Raw genomic sequence first — 22,792 nt, 5'->3', positions numbered from 1 at the left:
GCTTTTGAAAAGGCTTTAACTCGGAAGATCTTTTCCTTTTTAGATCCAAAGTGTCTTATCATCTTGCATTGATAAATTAGCTGACATGCCGATTTCTGCTGACTCAGCTTCACAAGTTCAAGAAGTTTTAAGAAATGTTGAAGAATTTGATCAAAGTGCTCAGGTATACTTTTTTCCCCCCTTGATCCTTTAACTTTTATTCTTTTTGTAATACTTATCTGAAAAAATAATAATGAATAATAATTTTTTCATGAAACCATGTGAAATTTACTTAAAATATAATTTTCTTTTTAAAAATTTATAAAAATAGAAAACTTTAAAATATTTTGAGCTTTTTTTTCTCCATTGTATGCTGTTTGATTTCAAATTTTTAAACCTCACATGTTTAAATGTGTTCTTATTATATTTTAAGTTCAGAAAACTGTTATAGTTACTTGAGCTCATTTAAGTGTTTAGTTGTTTAAGCAGCACAGCATTACCAATTAACCCTTCTGGTCATCTGATCAAGTACAAAAGTGTGTTAACTAGACTCTAGTCTTAAACCAGACTGAAATTGTCATGAATAGACTTGGTTTGGTCGTCAAGCTTGTTAGGATGGGGAAAATTCTTTTATAAATGGTAGCAAAAAAAGTAAGAAAAATATAGGTTTTTTAGTTCATTAGTATATACCAAAACTTAACGGAAATGTATATAAGTGCAAAAAGTTTAAGGAATGTAATGCTCAAGTAGGAGCAAAATGTAAAAATTTTTTAGTAACCTCGAAAAACCTTAGCTGCCACTTTTTGATTTTTCCCAAGTCAAACTCCATAGAGGAAGAGGGTGTTCCAAAATAAAAACTTTCGATTCTTTATGAAAGCCTACAAAAGTTTAAAGTGCTGCCTCAGTTAATAATTGAAGGACTTAGTGCAATAACAATTAAAGTCTTACATGAATAAATTATTTTAAAAACAAAAATACAAAGAGCAGGGTTTGTAGCGTTTTTGAAAAGTGCTTAAAGATGCTTATTTTTGATATACGTTTTTTAAAAGCCCTTAAAGGTGCTTTTTTTTATTCAGGGTTTGTAAAAAGTGCTTATTTTTTATCTTTTAAAAAGAGATTTTTTCTTTGCTGTATCGATTGTCATTCTAAATTACAAAAAATGCATGATTTTTAAAATTTTCTCTGCCATATTTCTCAAAAACTGATTATTTTATCATAATTATGCAAAAGTTTTGCAAAAATTTTTTTTTTTTAATTTTATTGATTTTGTGTTTATAAATTAAGAACTTTAAACGATAGATAATTTTTTTTTTTATAAAATGGCACAGATCCTAATTGTGATGTTTTTTTGAAAAGTGATTGAAAATATTTTTTGAGTGCTTATAAAATGCTTATTTTTTGTTTAAAAATCTAGCTATGCACCCTGAAGAGATTCAAATTGCCGGTTTTAATGATTTGAATTCTATCATCAACTGTTTAATATAAAAATAAAAATTTCTTCATATTGCTTATTTTTATGCAGTTCTCTTTTTTTAATTTTATTGTTTTATATACATTTCTGTATGTTTTAGGTTGAGTTAAATAAAGCGATAGAGTTGAAAGAGATGGGTGAGAAGCTCATTGGTGATAATCACTATGGTGTTGATTCCATTGCTCCGAAGTGTGTAGAACTTGAGAAGATGGTAGGTGACTTCAAACAGCAGCTTCATCATAAGCTTGACATGCTTAGGAAATATTGTGATCTGCATGAAAAAATAGAAAAGGTATTTTGATTTTACTATCTAACCATTTTTCTTTGCCGAAGGGAAAAGAAGAATTTTAAAGTTTGCATGGATGAGCGTGTGGTATATCTTTTGTCAAGCTGCTGTGTGTGTTCTTTATATGTGTTCTCAATTAAATGCTGCATGTTATACTATTTTTAATTTCTAATGCATCAATAAATATTCATTTAGACGTATTCATTGGATTTGAATGATGTCTTGTTCTGTTTGTGCCAAGTATATTTTTTGGGCACTTTTTCGACTTTTTACTGTATTAACATAATTGTGTATTTGAATTGCATGTTTATTTAAATAAAACAAAATATTTCTTTTTATATATTCTCCAGTTTAAGTGGAAATTTAGTGTAAAGGTGCTCCAACTTTTCTTTTTCTTTTCTTTAAAAAATTATTAAACATATTGAAGGGTTGCATTGAATTTAATTTTTATGTCATTTAACAATTAGTTATTTTATAGCTTAATAACAATACCCATTTGTCCTAATTAAAAGGCAAAGTACATCGAATTGCATTTATTTACTAAGAATATGTATAGCAGTTCCAAAGTAGAAAAGGTATGAAGGTTTGGACCCCTTAAAGTTATTTTTTGCGTATTTCACTATATCTTGAGAACTTTTCGAGCAAATTGAAAAGATTTTGCATGCAATTATAAAATTAATTTGTCCTAACATAATTTCATACAAAAAGTAATTTTTAATAGTTGTTTATTGTTTATTATTATATTTAAGAGTTGAAAATTTTTGAATTATAAGGTATAAAAATTTTTACATCATTTTAGAGAATGTAATATTATATGGCGAAATGCAAAATGGGTCAAATAGCTCCTGAGAAATCGTATTTTAAAAATACGACTTTTTTAAAATTAGAATTCATTTGATAGATTTTGATTTTTTAATAGATTTATATTGATAGATTGAATATTTGATAGATTTAATTCAAATTTTCTATTTTAAGCTTTCAGGAAAGCAGTCCTAACTTAAGGCTGCTTTTCTAACTAAACTGTTGGAACAATATTTTCCTGATTTTGTCTACCGCCTTCCATATTTTGATGATATAGAATTGCATGATTTTGTAACTAATAATACACGAATAAAAATACACGAATTAAAAAAATTTTTAGGTCACCCTAGAACTAGTGAAGAACAAAATTAATCTGAGTGATCCTTTTCTTTTAAGCACTGTACATTAACATAAAAGTACATTACTATATTTTTGTACTTTAAATTTAATTGGATTTTATATTTTACTTAACTTATAATGCATGAACTGTATTTCCATTTTATATTTATTTATTTTTTTAGTTATACGCTATTGTTATGGGTGTTTTTTCATCAATCCATTCTTATTCTAAAAGCTTATTATTTTGAAACAGCTGTATTATGTGAATGCTATTTTATATTTTACTTTTGAATAATTTCACTTCTATTAATCTATCATCATATTTATTGAAAATCATTTTGATAAAGAGCTTTTATGTGGAATGCTAAATTGTAGTTCATTTGATGTAAGAGAAAACGCTTTTTAGCAGCAATTTTTATAACTGTAATGTGTTTGTTATCGTTATTCATGACTGTTAGATTAGGTTTCATTCATCTTAGTGAGCACCTTCCATGTTTATTGTAAAAGTTAAATCAATTCCACTTATTTAGAATTTGTCTTATAGCATATTTGAAACAATTATATAATTTCAAGTTTCTTAAGTAAAATGACGTTCAAAAATAGATTTTAAAAAAACACTTGATTTTAATATTATGGCAAAAATAATGTTTTACTTACAATCTCTTTAATTTCTGTTATGAAATTTGCATTTTTTAAAAAATTCACATTTATACTAGTGAGTATAGGTCAGTTATAAAGTTAGATATATAATTTTAAAGTCCTAAATGTATGCACAGTTCTCCTCACGATTAGAATCTAAAAGACATGAGAAAAGAATTTTAAATGCTGTTGTTTGTTATAATGCTTGTGTGTTATAATGAAGCAAAGACACTAAAAATCAGAGGGTACACAAAAAGTTATTACGTATCCCAGAGAACGCATAGTTTTTCATCGCGAAAAAAAGTTAAGTTCATGCAAAAATTATATATAATAAAAGAGAGTAGAGAACTCATATTCAAAATAAGTTCTAAATCGTAAGGCTTAATGCAGTAATCTTATAAATTATTTTTTTAAGCTTTATTATATTTGTTATAATGCGAGTTATAATATACATAATGTTACAATTGTGTTTGTTATAACTATCTTACTTTAAGCTGAATGTAATAAATTTTCATTGCATAATAATTAAAACAATCAAAAGTTCTAAAATATTCAGTTTATCAAAACAATTATCTCATTAAGTCTCTCCAAATTTTAAATATATTATTTATTAATATTATCCTTATTATTTATTTGAATTTTTATTTTATTTTCAAAGGCAAACAAATGGTGTACGGAAGGTGTTGAATTCTTAGCCTCTCATCAGATTGAAAAGTGCACTTGCCATGAGTTTGCTGCAAGAGCCTTAAAAAATGTAGAAGAGTTTTTGCAGAAAGGTTCTGATCTTCAAATCAGTGAAGAATTAGAAAACCATCCTATTCTTAAAGGTGCTATTTCGCCAGAAACAAGAGTACTTGTGCAACAGGTAATATATTAAATATATGTACTATTTTTATTGGGCTTTTTTTTTAATACAGAGCATTTTATTTTGTTCTTTATATATATTATTTTGTTCTATATATATATATATATATGTATATATATATGTATCTATCTATATATATATATATATATATATATAGATAGATACATACACAAAAGACANCAAACAACTTTCCAAATGAGTCAGCACCTTTGCGTTTTGTTTTCGACCATGCATTCTTTGATAAAAATTGTTTGCTTGGGTGTGTACCATCACTTCCTAAAATATTGCCCATCTTTTTAGAATCACCCTGTATATATATATAAATATATATATATATATTTGTGTGTGTGCGTGCGTGCGAGTGAGTGAGTGAGAGAGAGAGGGAGAGATAAAAAGATTACACTGAAAATATTTATTTAAATTTTTACAATTTTTAATCAAATGAGTATAATTAAAAGAATCATAGTAATGTTAATTTATCAAAAAAAAAAAAAAAGAAATAGATGAACTCTTCCAAAATTGATAATAAAAAAACAATGGATATCCAACTAATGTAATTAAATTCTATTTAAAATCATTGAGTTAATTGTTGTATATTATAATTATTAAATAATTTATTAACTAAATTTGTATTTTAACCATGTACAAATCCAATTCAGGCTAATCCGTAGCAAAATTTTTATTTTATTTTATTTATTTATTATTTAAATATTTGTTAGTTTTATGTAATTTCAAAATAGAAATTTTGTATTGCTATTTCTAAATGATTTTATTTGTGTTTAAAATTGTTTTCAGCGTATTTTGGTACCTATTAATTTTTGAGTTATAGATATGTAAAAGTTAAGAAAAAAGTTAAGACTAGTTAAAGTTATGTTAAGAGTAAAAGACTTTTTTTTTATTTAAATTTCTGTTTTAGTTTTTTATCATTATGAATCTGTAATTATAAATTAGTTAAAAAAAATTTAAATAATTATTTTCCATACTGCTTAGCTATTATTATGAGATTTATTTCAATTAAATATAATATTTGTGTTATGAATGTGATCAAATTACTAATTTATTCAATTATGAAAATTATTATTTAGGTCCTAAAACGTTTAGAAGATATGAAAACAGTGTGTGAAAAGCGCAAAGCTAGTTTAGAAAAGTTAGCTGCTAAACCAGTACGACCTGTCCAAGCTGTTGTTCCTGAGCCTAAAGTGCCTTCTCATGTTCAATTGCGTAGGCCCTCACCAGATGGTGATCGAAAACTTCATAAGAAAGGCTCAAAGGTTTATTTATTTATATTTTATTTTTCACTTGTTCATTAATTCGTAACTATCTTTATTACATTTGATGCATTTAAAATTCATCTATTGTTGTATGGCATTTGCAAATAGTTGATGTAATGAACTGTTTTTGCGAAGAATCATTTGATATGCATTGTTTCGAAACAGCATTATTAATACATTTTATTGAGTGTTATTTTACATTTTTATAACTTTTTAGACTACTATTGAGATTTGTTTTGAAGAGAATGAGGCTGAAGAAGCTCCATACTTTTATCCTATTCGAAGTGATTCTAATCCTCCTTCTCAACGTAATAGTGCTGATGTATTAAAGTTGAAACAATGGTAAGATATAAATTTATTGCTCTGAAACTATTCAAAATTTTGTGACAAAAAGCCAACCATATTGCACACATATTAATCTAAGTGATTTTTCTTCCTCATTTAAGAACTACAAATGTTCTTATACTTGATTTTTTTCCAACCAGTATATCTCGCCTTCAACCTCATCTAATTCTCAGAATTCAATCAAAATCAAATAATTAAAAAGGAGACATATTTTTCATGTTGATTCCAAAAACAGCTGTTAAATGGGATAATAAATAACTTTTTAATTTGGTTTCATCCTAATCTTCCTTTGTTTAAAAATTATGGAATGCTATATATTTTTAAAATATTTTTCAAATAAATGCCCTGAAACCATAACTAAAAATTTATGTTTGTTGTTTCATTCCTTATTTATCAACACTAAAAACATCTATAATCTGCAGATATTATTAAACAAAACTGTAATGAAGTTCTATTTGTTAACACTCATTTTTTAAACATTACTTTAAATTTATTCAATATTTAACTGATTCGACATTTCTTACTGTGAAATATTATTGTTAGTACCAGATTGTATAAACTTAATTATTAGCATTTGTTTCACGTATTTTTTTTTTATTTTAAGTATTCTATCCTCAATAGTTTTACAATCAATTTTGCTAATATTATTGCATCTGAAAATCTGTTTAAAAGTACTCTGGTGCTTCCCTTAAAAAATGAAAAGAAAAAAAAAAACATAGTTTTTCTTCTACACTCTAGAATCTGTTATGTCCACCACATAATTGAATTTTATATCGTTCAAGAATCAAAGTACTTTTTATAATGTGCAGGAATTGTATAAAATATTATATAGCCTAAGACATCAAGCATCATGATTCTAAGAGTTACACGGAAAAAACTCTCGTGACATTAAGTTGGTGTTATTTTATTGTATTTTATGCACTCAAGTCTTTTTAGAAATAATTGAATTTTACAGGCACGTCATGACTGAACTCATCGAAACTGAAAAAACTTATGTCACTGAATTGAACAGCATATTAACTGTAAGTGTTGAATTTTTTAAATATACTCTTTTATTAGTGATGCTTCCCTTAAGTAATATTACATTTTTAAAGTGGGAAATTCAATAAGGGGATTTGAATTATTTAAGAACCAGTACTTAATATACTTAAAAATTATTAATCCTGTATGTTTTTAATTTATTTGGTCAAAATAGGTAGAATCATCTCCTTTAGGAATAAAAGAATATTTGTTTTGTGTTTTGAAAGACAAAAAATATAATATGCTGTTATGAAAAACTTCTGTATTTCAATAAATTTACACTGTGCAAAATTAAAAAGAAAACACTTTTTAATTTATTTATTTAATAATAGGATATTCACTCGCTAAGGTGTAATTTATCTGATTTAAGGGACTCTCCATAAATATGTTAATTTGTGAAGGTGATATTCTATATTACAAAATGAAATACATCTTTCTCTGATAAACATGCCTTTTTATACAACAAATTAAGATTCTTGACCTGAGAATAAAAGGGGTAGCCACAATCTGGAGAATATGGTCCAGATAGTTTTGGCAGTAGGAGTAGTTTGAGTCCCTTAATGTTAATTTTTCTTTTTAAGTTTTTTCTCACTTCTCTCGAGCTAATTTAGATAATTAAATAGTATTTGCCCATAATTATTGAACGCTTTTGTCCAAAAATAACTCTATGGGGAGGATTTCATAATGGTTAAGAATAATTTTTAACAACACAACAACCAAGTAAACAAGTTTGAGGTCAAGGGAACAAGTTTTTATGTTCTTTTTAACTGTGTAATTTTAAATGACAAAAACCAACATGGAATGTTGGACATGTTTATTGAAAGGAATTCTGTTTTTGTGTCAAGTTTGATAACTTAAAATATTGCCGTTTAGCATGTTGAAGAATAAGCTCTTCGAATCTTTAAGACTGTGTCTTAGTCCATGAAAATCCAATCATGAGATAGTTATTAAAAAGTTCTTTTTTCATTTTGTACTCTGTAAAATTCCACCATCACAAATTAATTAGCATGCTTAAGATTAGTTCCTAATTTATTAAGATTGTATTTTATCTCGTGAAAATCTAATGATGATATCAAAAGTCATTAAGGGGTTCTATTTTTATTTTGTGCATTGTCCTTATTATTTAACACATTGTATTATATATTTTAAAATAACAAATCATTAACATATTTTAAATACCTAATTGAATTCTTGACAAAATATGTTACTTCTGATGACAAATATGTTACTACTTTTTTAGACAATATTAAATTATATCTCTTTCATTTCCTAAGCATAAGTTATCCTTGCCATTGCATAAAACAAAAGTATGCTACTTTTCATTTTATTATATGGCTTCTAAGAATTGGTTCTTTCCCTTTTCATTTCGTTAAACAAAAAGAGTCTGTGCTACTTTTCTATAATATGGCACCTATGGTTCTGGCTCCTGTCATTTCGTAAAGCTAAGGGAGTCTTTGTGATTTCATAGAGCACAAAGAGTCTAAACTTCTTTTCATTCTATAATATGGCTCCTGGAAATTTTAAACTTTTGCGAATCCTTGAATATGTATTATAGTTTTTGACCCCAAAAAATAAATTGCTTGGTCTAGTTGATTTCCAGGCATGTCTTTTTCCAACCATCTACAATTCGTGAGATATAGATTTCGTAAAGCTAAGGGAGTCTTTGTGATTTCATAGAGCACAAAGAGTCTAAACTTCTTTTCATTCTATAATATGGCTCCTGGAAATTTTAAACTTTTGCCAATCCATGAATATGTATTATAGTTTTTAACCCCAAAAAATAAATTGCTTGGTCTAGTTGATTTACAGGCATGTCTTTTTCCAACCATCTACAATTCGTGAGATATAGAGCATCAAGTTTTTCAATAATTTCAGTTGATAAAAATTTACAATTATTTCAGATAAATTTTGCTTTAAATTATGTTAACACTAATGAATAAAAATCAAGTATCGTTACAAATATAAAATTGGAAACGTAAAGTAGAATTTAACCAAAGATGTGCTAAAGCACTGATTAATTAGTTTATTGGAATTATATTCCATTGTGTTTAGCAAATAGTTTTTTTAATTATTTATATTTTATTATTAGAAAGGCATGTACTGAAAATTAATTATTTTGCAATAACTAAGTTATTTATTAGAATATTTTGTGTGTGTTTGTGTTTTGCTAGTGATGTTTTTCTTAAGTAGTTAAATTTTATTTTTAAAGGGGTATATGAAGCAAATTGATAATCCTGCCACGAGTGACCTAGTTCCTCCTGTGCTTTTTGATAAAAAAGATGTCCTATTTGGAAATATGTCAGATATTTATTTATTTCATTACAAGTAAGAATTATTTTTATGTGTCAATTTTCACCCAAACTTATATTTATATGAATCAATTATTATTTTATACTGTTAGTTAAAACAATAATTTCTTTTACAAAAAATGTTGTTGTTTTATACTTTTTTTTATTTCATGACTTCAAAGTTAATTTTTTATGTACTTTTTAGTCATTTATATTCTAGTTTAATTGATTCTTACAATTGTCTACTTTTTTTGACATTTTTATCATTGTGCTGTATATAAAAAATATATACATATATATATAATGCATAAATGCATGGTAATATATAATACATGTAATATATAAAAATATATATACTATTAAAATATTTTTAATGTTTTTTGCCTTTTATTGTTTTTTACATAATCAAGACATTTTTCCAACTTTTAAAACATTAATATTATCAATTTATATATTTTCAGCACTTTTTTAATTGACCTTGAGGGTTGTAGCAGCACTCCTGAACAAGTTGGAAAATGTTTTGTGCGTAGAGTAAGTTTTTGAGTACTGAAAGTTAAAATTTGTGAGATATACAATGCATTTATCTTATATTTTAGTTCACTAAAAAAAAGTCTAAGCTATTTAATTGCTATTTAAAATTAACCATTGAGTTAACTTTATAACCCATGAATGTATTTTAAAACCGATTCCTGAACGATTTATTATTCTAAATATAATTTCAAAAATAAATAATTAACTCATATTGATCTATGACACACATAAGGTGGGCACTTATTCTCAAAAAGAAGCCATAGTTTTGTTTGCAGATGCTTTGTTTGGGATCATTTAATCTTAACCAAAAGTTTGTTGATACGTTACATATTTAAGTAGTTCCGAAACATTCCAGTTATATGAAATTCATTAGAAAATTATTTGAATTCTATGTTATTTATCTAAATTAATAACATGCTTACACCATTTATTTTTATGTTAATTACTATTTAATGTTTATTATAAAAAGCCTGCAACTTTAATAGTTAATAGGGAAATAATTTAATAGTTAAATGCTACATTAATAGTTAAATTAAGACATAATATAAAAGTATTCATTATGTTTCAAAACTTCTAATTCAGTCAGCAAAAAAAAAAAAAAAAAAATGAATAGCAATTGATTGACTTACTCTAGAATTTTGTTCAAAAATATTTTTAAAAAAATCATAAGTAATTTGATTTTTATTTTGTTGTATTTTTTAACTTTTTTGTATGATTTCCCTGAAATATTTAGGTAAAAATTGTTTCTAAAGGTAAAAAAGGTTTTTTTTTTTTTTTTTTTTTTTTTTTTTTTTTAAGAAACTAAAATTGAGGTCCCCTTCCTACTGCATTTACTATTAATTAATTATACCTGAGAAGAGACTTGAATGCACTTTTTTAGCAGGAAAATCTATTTCATTGCTGATTAAAGAGCAAATTTTTTTTCCAGAACACTTATTTTGGACTTTTTGTATGATTTAATGAGTTCGTAAAATTTTGAAATTCAGTGCTTCTAATTTAAGTCTTGTTTCTATGCTCTTACTTTGGCATTTCCAAAAGCTAAAGTGCCTTTTAAATCATTCACTTGAATTTAAAAGATAGCAAGGATTAGGGAAGTGGGAAAAGACCTTAAAAGGAAATTAGAAATGGTCAAGAAAATTCGAAATTTAATGGCAATTAAAAAGTGAGGATTAATTAAGCTCTTAAGCAATGTTTGATAAAGTGAGAAAAATATATCAATTTTCTTAGATTAAGTTTACATATGTTATCCTTAACTGTGGAATTACTCTTTTTTTAAATTTATTCTGTTTGAGATATCATGTGTAATATGAATTTCATATATTTTAAATGTTTTCTGCTTCATTTGACTTTGAACTATCCAAGTTTAACTTTACCAATTATCAATTATAAAATTCTAAGCAATTTAGTTTTAAAATCTTATACAGATAAGTTTTATTTTATAAAAATTCCTGTTTTCTGTAAAGGTTCTAAATTGTAATCCCCCTCCCCGAAAAAAAAAGACAAGGCAGATACAATTTAATGAATTTGGCACTATCAGTGAGGGAAAAATTTGCTTTTTGCTAGCTACAAAATATTACTTTTTATTTAGAGGACATATAATCATGTTACGTATTGCTTTCTTCTATTCAATCTGCTTTCTTTTAACATTTGTGTTTAAATGATACTTGAATAATTTTCCATTTTTAATTATTCTTATCTTTTAAACACCAATGTATACTTAGTAGGCTCCTGCTTATCTGATTTGTGACTATTTGTCTTTTGTACTATCTGGCCTGGTAAAAAAGTTAGTTATAAAATAACCAGCTGTTCTTAAAATTCATTCTGTTAGGTATAAAAGGCAAAAATGAAGAAGGCCAAAGCAGTCACCTATACTTATTTACTCTTTCTATTCATAATTTTTCTCATTTGTGTACTTCATTATTAAATTTGAGTGTTTTTTCATTATTTAATTTTTTGCCTGAAGCATTTACTTTAAAATTTTAATCAAATATTTTTAATTATATGTGAGAGTAGTAAGGAGTGGACTTTATTCTTAACTGGCTATTTTTCTTGTCTATCCTACCACCACATTAGACCAGATAGTTGGGAATGTATATATATATATATATATATATGAACCTTTTCTAAAAAGTTATTGAGTTTTGAAATACTTTATGATATTCATTTAGGGTTTAAAATACTAGTAAAAAAACTATCATATATATTTGTTTGTAGTTTAATATTTTATGTATAGCTTTCAGTATAAGTACAAATCCAACAAAAAATTGACTCAATTCACAATAAATTTTTTAATGTAGTTTTTTTTTCGTTTTAGAGTGATTCCTTCCATAAACTATATAGTTTTTATTGCCTGAATAAGCCTAAATCTGAATCCCTCCGTCGACAATGTGGTGACGACAATCCTTTTTTTAAAGTAAGTAATTTTTTTTTTTGAAAAAATTTTTAATACCTGTGAATATAAACTATGTTATATGCATACATAAAAATGTTGCTTTAAAAAAGTAATGAGTAAAAGTGCAAATACTTTAAGTAAAAATAACAAGTGAAAAGTTTTAATTTAAAATTGTTAGTGCAAATACTTTTCGAGGAAATCAAAAATTCTAAGTAACCTTAAATTTCATTCAAAAAATATAATATAACTTTAATTCAAAGGAATTTTTAATTAAAATATATAAAACTTTAAAATGCGTGAAAATGTTGGGAAATTCCTTGAAATATGAATTTTGGAATTATCCAGAAACAAAACCAGAAATCAAAATTTGGTGTGTGCATATAAAATAGGAGTTTTATTAATTTTAAATCTAAATCTTAAGAAATTTTCTTTTTACTTTTGGAATTTGTAGTAATAAATTAATTTGTTGACCAAATTTTAAAAATATTATATTTTTTGTTTAAAGAAATTAAAAAATGTATTCTTATGCAAGTAACAGATATTTCGTATTGAATCCACTCAACAAAAATTCAGTACAAAAGCTTTATTTTTAAATTTGTTTACATGATGAACAAAATGTTTATATGGTAAAGAACAGAAGGTTCTATCAGAACATTTTGTTTTCAATAGAAACAAAATTAATCAACGTAGTGGGGTGGTTCTTAGTTTCTAGAAATTTGTAGGTGGTTGTGTTTGACCTTCAACCTCATTGTGGTCACATGTAAGAAAAGGAAGAAAAAAAACTGTTTTTTCTTTAGAGAGAAGGAATATATAATGCATTAAACTTATAAATTTAAAAAAAAAAAAAAAAAATTGAGGAAAAGGTTTTAAAAAATTCAGAAAAAAGGAAAGATTTTTTTTCTTTTTTAAACAAAACAAGTTAAAGTAAGAATTTTAAAAAGTAACTAAGTAGAAGAAAAGTACATACTTTTTACTTTCATTACAAGTAAGGAAAGTAAAAGTATTGCCATGTATGGTTATATTTATGATTTAGCATTTATGTTTATTTAAGTAAACATAACTTTTAGACATTTTATTCAAATATTTTTAGTATGATTTTAGAATTTATTTTATTTGTATTTTGATAATACTACAAACATGAAAATTAAATATCTAAATTAGAAGTCATAAATTTTTTTCCATGACTTTCTCAATAAAAATATTTAGTCTTCAATTTAAAACAAATGTCAACCTGTAACAAATTAATGTATATTTTGTTATGCTATTAAATCCAGCATGTGCATAAATTCCTAATGCTTCATCATTAGCGCATTCATTTTAAGTGGTTCAGAGAAATTAATTACTCATTTGACATAGTACTAACTTGTGCATACACCTAACAATATTTATTAACGGATTTTATTTTTTTCTTTCTTTAAGTTCTAGACACTGATAAAAATGTCTTTAAGAGAATTTTAATAAATGAATAATCAAAATACAAATGACTATAACAAGCCAAAATTCTTCTCATCAAAGAATTAAAAATTATAGTTATTTATGATTGTAAGAATGTAATAAGCTTACGAAAATAAGCTGCTGCATGACTGAGGAAAAATACAAATTGATGCCCTTTAAAATTATTAAAAAATTACCATTAGTGGATTGGTATTTTAGTGAATTAAATTTGTTTTATTATTTTTTAATGTATTTTTAATCTTTTGAACAATAAATTCATTGATAACTCTGAATAGAGTCCATCTCTTTACATCCATTACAGGGGCCCTATTCCGCAAGGTACCTGTGTTTGGGGTTTTTACTGTGTATATAATTATTATTACATCTTTTTATCAATATATGGTTAATCAATATTCATTGGCTTCACTAGCTTTATACAATAAATATTTTTGTTTTATAAGAAGTTTAATATTTTTCATTTACCTGTTTTAGGAATGCCAGAGAAATCTTGGTCATAAATTACCACTCGGTGCCTATTTGCTAAAACCTGTCCAAAGAATTACAAAATACCAGTTGTTACTGCAGGTAATTATAATCTGAATTTAGATTTAAACAGAAATTTGTTGAAGCAATTTACGTATTGAAGTTCAAGTGCACAAATTTCTAATAAATAAAAAAATATTTTTCAAGATCAAGCTTTATTTTTTTGTTTTGACTAGATGGGTTATTCCAAACATTTTCAAATTAGTTTATTTATTTTACCATTCAAATATAAACAAGCTTCCATTTAAATAGGAAATTATTCTGCTTTGCCTGTTGATATTTTTTAAAATTTTATTTATTGAGCTGTATATTTATTTCAATTGTAAATAATCAAATTTCAGAATCACCAATTACCTGACTCATAGCTGGTTATTATTCTTTTAGGATCTTTTAAAATTTTGTGAAGAAAATATAGTTGAACTTAAAGAAGCTTTAGACACAATGTTAGCTGTGCTAAAATATGTGAATGATAGCATGCACCAAGTAGCCATCACAGGGTTCCATGTAAGATTTCTATTTTAAATTTTATTTTTGTTTATTACATCAACTTGAATTGCTTAAAATCATACCATAAATAAGCTTAGATTGCAAAGAAAAGTTTGATGGAATATTTATTCTTATCCATTTTAATAAATTGTTACTTCAGAACACAATTGCTTCTCTAGTAGAATATTTAAATTATTCAATTGAATAAAAGAGTAGCATCTATCTTATATTTATGGACTCTAATAAAAAAACTAATAAATAAATTAATTTATTTATAAATATTTTTTTTACTCGATAACTTAATTAGTTTATTTTATTGTGAAAAGTATATATTTATATTTGTTTCTTTAAAATATAACGCAAGGACTTTTATACAGTTGCTTTAAATCAAAGGAAAAATTACACATTTGGCCTTGCTTAGTTTTTTGATAATTTAAGATTCTAAAATTATTGCTATAAAAATCTATTATCCTTACTAATAATCTATAAACCACATGAATGTATTATGTTGTTTTTTAACATTTGTGTAATATTAAACTTATTCATTTTAAAAAATATTTGCTTTGAAAATTAAAATCATAAGAATAAATATTATTTAAAATTAATTAGCTTACTTAAAATTGAAGATTTTCAGATTTGCTGCATAAAATTCTATTAAACTTACCTGTTTTATTACTTGTATTTTCATCCACAAAATTAAAGTTGCGCAAAAATTTTATTCAATTTTAAATGATAGTATGAAAAGAGCAAAAGAATCCTGAAACAAAATTATTGTAGTTAATCATTTTAGTATACATCGCTACATTATGACTCATTTTATTACCTTAATTCTGATTGAGTACAAATTGACATACATTTGTTAAAATAAAACTTGTTTTTGTTCTTTTAGGTGTTGCAAGTTACCATCCAGTAAAATTTGCTTTCATATACATTTTCTTTATCAATATAATTTTATTGGAATTCAAGTTAATTTTAAGCTTCTATATGTTCATCTATAGTATAAGTCATGACCCATCAATTGACATGATATAAAAGATTTCAATGCTATTTTAACAACTTAGCTTTAGCCTCCATTATAAAGCTTCAGTTTGCATTCAAAATTCTTATTTATGTCTTTACTTTATGGTTTCATAAATTATTAGTATCCTAAAACTTGAAAATTCAAAATTGTTTTTTTCCTTTTTATTTTCTTTACTTAGCATGTGTCATTTTCAGTTTAATATCTACACATTATTTCTGAAAATTATAGTTTAATAAAATTTATTTTAAAAAACTACGAATGATGTTATAATTTTGTGACCCTGCATTTATAATTTTTTACAATTTGATTGATTCTAGCTGTGGACATTGGTTTAAATACAAAATAGCTGACAGTAGAAAATGAAAACTATTGCAAACTCAAAAGTGAAAACTATTGCAATTTATCCATAATTATTAGGATTTCATTGCTGAGATTACGGTTTTATAGTTTAGAATAAAAATTATGCATTTTGAGAATTTCTGCTATAATCTGTTTAAAGTAATAAATATGATTTGTTGTTTGCAACTGATCTACAATAGCCCCATATAAACTCAAAAGTGAAAACTATTACAATTTATCCATAATTATTAGGATTTCATTGCTGAGATTACAGCTTTATAGTTTAGTAATAAAAATTATGCATTTTGAGAATTTCTGCTATAATCTGTTTAAAGTAATAAATATAATTTGTTGTTTGCAACTGATCTACAATAGCCCCATATAAGCTCAAAAGTGAAAACTATTACAATTTATGCATAATTATTAGGATTTCATTGCTGAGATTACGGTTTTATAGTTTAGTAATAAAAATTATTCATTTTAAGAATTTCTGCTATAATCTGTTTAAAGTAATAAATATAATTTGTTGTTTGCAACTGATCTACAATAGTCCCATTTAAACTCAAAAGTGAACACTATTGCAATTTATCCATAATTATTAGGATTTCATTGTTGAGATTACGGTTTTATAGTTAAGTAATAAAAATTATGCATTTTGAGAATTTCTGCTATAATCTGTTTAAAGTAATAAATATAATTTGTTGTTTGCAACCGATCTACAATAATTTTTTCTACACTTTAAACAATTCTAAAAACAATAAATTTAAAAAAAGTTTCATTGAAACAAGAAAAAAAAAAGCAAAGAAATCTCATCTTACTCCTGAGCTATTCTGAAACTTATCTTCTTTCCTTATCAAAAAACCAAAGACCATAAATACAAACCTGCAGTGCTGTTAGCAAAACATTTTAGTGTTTCAAATGCAAAATAATAAAAAAGTAATAAGGGCTAGTTATAATTTTACTAAAAACTAGAGCATTGATTGGAAGTAATCAATTTAATTTTATAATGAAGTGTAAAATTTGTGTATTGTATAATATTTAATGTAGTATCTTTATGTAAGTGTTACTTATATATAATAGTAACTTCATGAATAAATTGATTAATATTATATACCTATGTAGAATAATAGAGTATATACACCTTTAACTTTGAGTTTCATAATCACCAACGTTACGTATTTCTGTGTCATTGTATTTCTGATTACTGATAGCTGGCTTAGAAAGTTGGTATGTCTGTAAATTTAATATATTATTACTTAAACGTTTCTTTAATTTTAATTGCTTAAATTTTCACAGTAAATAAATTTAACAAAAATTATTTTCAATAGAGTGTGTGTAATAGTAGTTTCATTATTCAGAGCAATTAGGCTTTAATTGCTTGCTAGATCATTCTTTTTTCATAATTGTTATATCTATCTCTGCTAACTATTGTAACTTATAATTATATTTTGCTTATTTATTAAAGCTGCTTCAAGGAAATTTTTTTATTTGATATTTACCTGACTTTTTCATTTTATATGTTGTTATTTTTATTGTTGTATTAATCAATATTCAGTTTTGTGACAAAGTTTTATTTTTATTTTAGGGTTGCCTAACAGATTATGGGCAATTACTTTTACAAGGACCTTTTAATGTTTGGGTTGAAAATAAAAAGGATCGAATCCGAGATTTGAGATTTAAAGCTCATCAGAGATACATATTTCTCTATGAAGGATTAGTATTATTTACCAAAAAATTTGGACGTGAAGAAAGTCCCAGTTATGCCTTCAAAAACTCATTAAAAGTAATTACCTTTTTTCTTTCTTTCAAATTTCCAAAATTTCTGAGAAAATTTCTTGTTAATTATAATTATATGTTAATTATACATAAGAAGATTCTTGTTAATTATTAAGATTAATTCTTGTTAATTATAATTAATATAAATTCTGGTTAATAACTTAAAAATAAATCGATGGAAAGTTTAACTGGTGAACTGAATATGAAGGTGTAGTCCATCAAAAGCTGTTTCAGTTGTGAACATGCTAAAATGTCACATGTTTCAAAATTCACGTATGATAAATATTTTAAAGAAACTTTTAAACAAATGTGTGTTGTTTAATAAGTCTAAGACTGTATAATAACAAAATATTTAAACTTGAAAGCTAAGTTTCTCATTTCATTTCATCATTTTCATTTCTTCATCATATCATTTTCTTCATATCATTTTCTTCCTTTTTATATAATAATAAAGATTAAACTTTCATTTGCCTAGTTTAAAATATGAACTAAGATAAAAGTTTTTTTTTTAATTGATATAAATTTATAACATACAGTAAGACACCAATTATTTGGAGTGATTGAAACGTTGGACCTACTTTAGAGACTTTTTTTTTAAAATGTCAGTTGCTTTAATACTCTGAGACAGCATACCAAACATTGTACCTATACCTATAAAATATTGTTAATGCTTGAAGCCAAGCTAAGAATCTTTTTCGTCTTCGTTGTATAATAACCAAGATTTAAATTAAATTCGCTATGCATAAAATCTAAACTAACATGCTGTTTTTTTTATCTAAAAAAAAAAAAGAAAAAAAATACAAATTTATATGGTTGATTTGACAAATTTGGTCTAATTTGATTGGGTTCTGGACATAATGGTCTAATTTGACTGGGATAATTCCGGACTTAACGATCTAATTTGACTGGGCTATATCACATAACTCAGAAAATAAAAATTTTTGCCAATAAGGTATAAAGATATTTTATTTAAAATTTCACTTTCACTATTTCCCCAAACAGTGGTGTTCTTTTACTCCTTTTTTTGCATAAACCTTTTGTGTAGTTCTGAAGCATTAGCGAATTTATTATTTTAATACAATGTTTGACAAAGTCAAATCTTTTCAATTTAAGTTTATTTTGAATATATAGTAGGTGAAAAATTGTTTTGTAAAATGTTTTTATGCATTTTAGACGTCACAAATAGGATTAACTGAAAATATGCATGGCAGTAAAGCTGAAGGTCGGAAGTTTGAACTTTGGTTGCATGGTCGAAAACAAATTTATATTCTACAGGTTAGTTTTGTTATTCATATAAATGTAGTTTAGTAAAAATTGTGTGTTTTTAATATCTTCTCATGTTCAAGAATTTATATTTCAGGCTCCTACACCTGAAACTAAACTTAAATGGGTTGCTCAAATTAAAAAAGTACTTTTTCAGCAGTTTGAGCATCTGAAAGGTATTTTCTTAATCATCATAATTTCATATTGCTCTTTTTTGTATGTTATTTTTCATTGTTTTTATTTTATTCATTTATTTTTTACTAGATGAAAACAAAAAACTATATTCTGAAAAAATTAAAAGTTTGAATGGTTTAATATCCCAGTCTCCTGTTTCTAAAAGGTATTTATTTTTCCTTTCCTCATTTTATTGTAAATTTCATGATGTTATGAGGCAGTGCATAGTTTCTGATAAATTGTGATTATGAATTGAAGTATATTTAAAAACATTTTGACAAGAATATTCTTCTTAATACACTTTGTGAAACAAAACTGATTGCTGGAGCACATGTCTACAGCCCCTAAAAAAATGTACCATGCATTTTTAATAAAATATTGCACAAAAGTTAAAGATCACAACTGTCTGTTGACACTACTAATTATTAACTGTTGATTCTGCAAAAATAGCTAAAAGAAAAATACGTAATCGTAAATTCATGACTAGCTTTGTTTTTAAATAAAATTTTTTGAAATTTTTGTTTGTTGCAATTATTGCGCATAAGAACGCGTAACCCTGGGGGTATGTGTACCACACTGTGGGAAATACTGCTTTAGAGACTAGAATAATTGGACAAATAAATAATAATTTCCTGCAATGATTCTTCTACATATTTCTTCAGACACTGTTTCCCAGGTTTAAAGAAATAATCCATTTAAATCTACACCTCTAGTGATATTTTGTTTTATTATTTTAGAGGTCATGTTGTATCTAGTCAAAGCTGGGATAATACACCTCCTGTAAATAACAATATAATGGACAAAGCACCTGAAAAGACCAGAAGATCTACCATCACATCGGACGATAGCTTTCAAAAAGAGGACCTTGACAATCATGATGATGGTTGGTCCACTGATGAGCTATCACAAACTGAAGATGAAGACGAAGATGGAGACATCTTTCTTCAAACAGCTGAAGTAAGAATGTGTATAACTTCTACTTGAATTTTTTTACATGAACAACTGATATTTTGAAGTACAAAACAAACAAACAAAATAAATTAATTGTATTACTTCAATATAAACACTCACTGCTTTATTTCTAGATTTTATCATTACTATAATAATTTAATTCAATTGTGAGTCTCATGTTCTTATTCAGCAGTTGTTAAAATGGCCAAATATGATGATTTTCTGAGAAACTACAAATTTGATTTTCCAAAGATTTTTCTAATTTTTTTTAAAAAATTTTCACCTTATCTAAAATACCAAAAATCTGTTTTAATTTCTAAATTTAAAATCAGCTAAATGTTTTATCAAAGAATAAACCTTAAACTTAAATGTGATATGATTAATCAGTTGCATAGCTAGAGAAGGTAATCTTGATTTCTGTGTCCCCAGGCACAGAAATAGAGAGACATTTTAGTAAATCTATAATAAATCTAATATAAAAGACACATGTAACAAACATTTTTTTTAAAATTATAATAAATTAACCAATGATATTTCCATCAAATCTCTGTTTTTGTTTTTATTAAAGCTTTCTGATCACTAATGAACCTTTGAATTTTTCTGAAAAATATTTTACTAGGAGTGCTTTATTTACATTGCACTGGAGCTGCTCAATGGGCTATTGGCATCGGTCTGGTAAACATCCCTGAGGATGATCCAAAGGCATGCCATCACAACTTTTATCCTCTGCAGAAGGGATGGCTTCCCCACTCTGATAACCTGCACGCAAAGTCGAGCACTTTATGGCTGAACAGTTTAACGAGGACCAATACCATATATTCTCAATCCCTATGCAGGCTGATCAAAGTGGTCAATTGATGGTATACATCAATGACAGCAACCAGTGGTACTTGACTTTGGTGTTCTACTGAGAGCCAAGTCTTTACGATCAGTCTACTGCTGTTTTAAAAAACCCTAATAGTTATTACGGCATAGGTTACACCGAGATTGGTGGAAATAAAAACTCAAGAAAAAGTGTTAGTTAAAGTAGGGTCGTACATCATTTTTCACTTGGTGAAATTTAAGCTTGGCTTTCATAACTTATAAAAATAGTATGAAACAAAAATCTCCTTTTATATGGAAAGCTTATTTTACGAACTAAGTTTACAATTTCGTAGAGTGATTTATTTATTTGTTTGTTTTACTATTAAAAAAATTATACAGTATATTTGGTACTTATCTGTTAAAGGGAGATGTAAAAAAAGCCGAACTATTATTAGTGATTTTAAATTAATTGTGGTAATAGGTACCTAATATACTTATATTGTATACTGTGTACATGCTTGTACTGTGGTATAATTTTTATGGCTCTTTTTAATGAATGATTATTGCTTATTTTTTATTCATTTTAACTCTTTGCTTTTATTTTTTTCAGTAATTTGCATATAGCTTTTAAATATTATTGTTTTACCAGTTTACTTGTTTTATTTTCTTACTAACTCAAAAGTATGTCTGAAAATCCAGTTTTTACATAACCTAAAATCGGAACCAAAGAATACAAAATATTGGTTTGACAGTCTGCACTGTAGACTACGCTGTTGTGACTAATATAGATATTTGAAAATTGAATTAGTTTTTCAGAATATCTTTAACTTCCTCAAAGTTGCCTTAGATAGAACATATGCTTTGTTTTAAATTGTATTGTTTTATGGTTATTTTTAGTAAGAATTCATTATAGCTATGAACAGAAATTCAAAAAATCAGATCTAATTTATTCAAAAAAATTTGCAAAAGGTTACTAATCTTAATTTGTATGCTTTAGGTTAAAGGTAGATATGTTGTTCTTGGTGACTATGCAGCTGTAGATGTTGGTGAAGTTTCTCTACATGAGGGTCAAGTCGTTGAGGTAGAAAAAATAGGATGTGCCGGTTGGTGGTACGTAAGAGGATTAGATGCAGGGTGCCAAGGGTGGGTTCCAGCTACTTATTTAGGCCCCATCAGTCAGAATAACAAACGAGGTTCTAGATCATCACCATCTATCAGTAGTCAAGGTAATTGTAATCTAAATACTTTTTATATAAAGTTGAATTTTTTTTAATTGTTTGGTTATTATTGATATTTTCGGGATTTTTTAAATAATACCGATATTATTACGTCACGTGAAGTTCGAATCGGAGATTCAAGAAATCACTCATTGAGCGGCTTGGTTCGCAACGATATCCTCGTAAATCCATGCGGTGCTTCAATCGTTCTTTCAACAGTTATTGCTAAGAATTTTCACATTTTTTTGTTAAAAAATATATATTACTTTTAATGTAACAATTTCATAATTTTTTTTGACATCGTTTGTTTGACTTTTTATTGCAAGTGCTGCTGATTTCCATGAGGTTTTTTTAAATTCTGGTTATTTCTCAGTTGATATAATTTCTACACATAAAATTTGAATCGCACATTTAACTAATCACTTTTTAACACGCTCAATCCTAAATCTATGTAGTGTTTCTAGTGTATTATCGGCAGTTATTGATATCGATTATCATGTGATTTTTAAATATCCTGATATATTTCTGACAATATGTAAAATTTTAATTATGCATTT

General features: G+C 25.8%; 1 protein-coding gene across 4 annotated transcripts in view; it reads left to right on the top strand.

The window, feature by feature from the left end:
• Positions 1 to 22,792, top strand: part of LOC107454627 (guanine nucleotide exchange factor DBS) — a 116,455-nt gene that overhangs the window by 89,520 nt on the left and 4,143 nt on the right. For all 4 annotated transcript variants that reach the window (XM_016071876.4, XM_016071888.3, XM_016071882.4 and 1 more), the window contains 17 exons: positions 44 to 163; positions 1,551 to 1,742; positions 4,174 to 4,380; positions 5,466 to 5,651; positions 5,869 to 5,993; positions 6,952 to 7,018; positions 9,226 to 9,341; positions 9,766 to 9,835; positions 12,150 to 12,248; positions 14,154 to 14,246; positions 14,589 to 14,708; positions 17,636 to 17,833; positions 19,000 to 19,101; positions 19,187 to 19,265; positions 19,354 to 19,429; positions 20,001 to 20,220; positions 22,016 to 22,244. In XM_016071876.4, the coding sequence (XP_015927362.1) occupies positions 44 to 163; positions 1,551 to 1,742; positions 4,174 to 4,380; positions 5,466 to 5,651; positions 5,869 to 5,993; positions 6,952 to 7,018; positions 9,226 to 9,341; positions 9,766 to 9,835; positions 12,150 to 12,248; positions 14,154 to 14,246; positions 14,589 to 14,708; positions 17,636 to 17,833; positions 19,000 to 19,101; positions 19,187 to 19,265; positions 19,354 to 19,429; positions 20,001 to 20,220; positions 22,016 to 22,244 (2,299 nt within the window). The remainder of the gene's footprint in view (positions 1 to 43; positions 164 to 1,550; positions 1,743 to 4,173; positions 4,381 to 5,465; positions 5,652 to 5,868; positions 5,994 to 6,951; positions 7,019 to 9,225; positions 9,342 to 9,765; positions 9,836 to 12,149; positions 12,249 to 14,153; positions 14,247 to 14,588; positions 14,709 to 17,635; positions 17,834 to 18,999; positions 19,102 to 19,186; positions 19,266 to 19,353; positions 19,430 to 20,000; positions 20,221 to 22,015; positions 22,245 to 22,792) is intronic.

This window comes from Parasteatoda tepidariorum, chromosome 2 (assembly GCF_043381705.1).
Source record: "Parasteatoda tepidariorum isolate YZ-2023 chromosome 2, CAS_Ptep_4.0, whole genome shotgun sequence".
NCBI classification, from domain to species: domain Eukaryota; kingdom Metazoa; phylum Arthropoda; class Arachnida; order Araneae; family Theridiidae; genus Parasteatoda; species Parasteatoda tepidariorum.
Note: the sequence above shows the minus strand (reverse complement) of the source record. Positions and strands in the feature narration are given on the sequence as shown.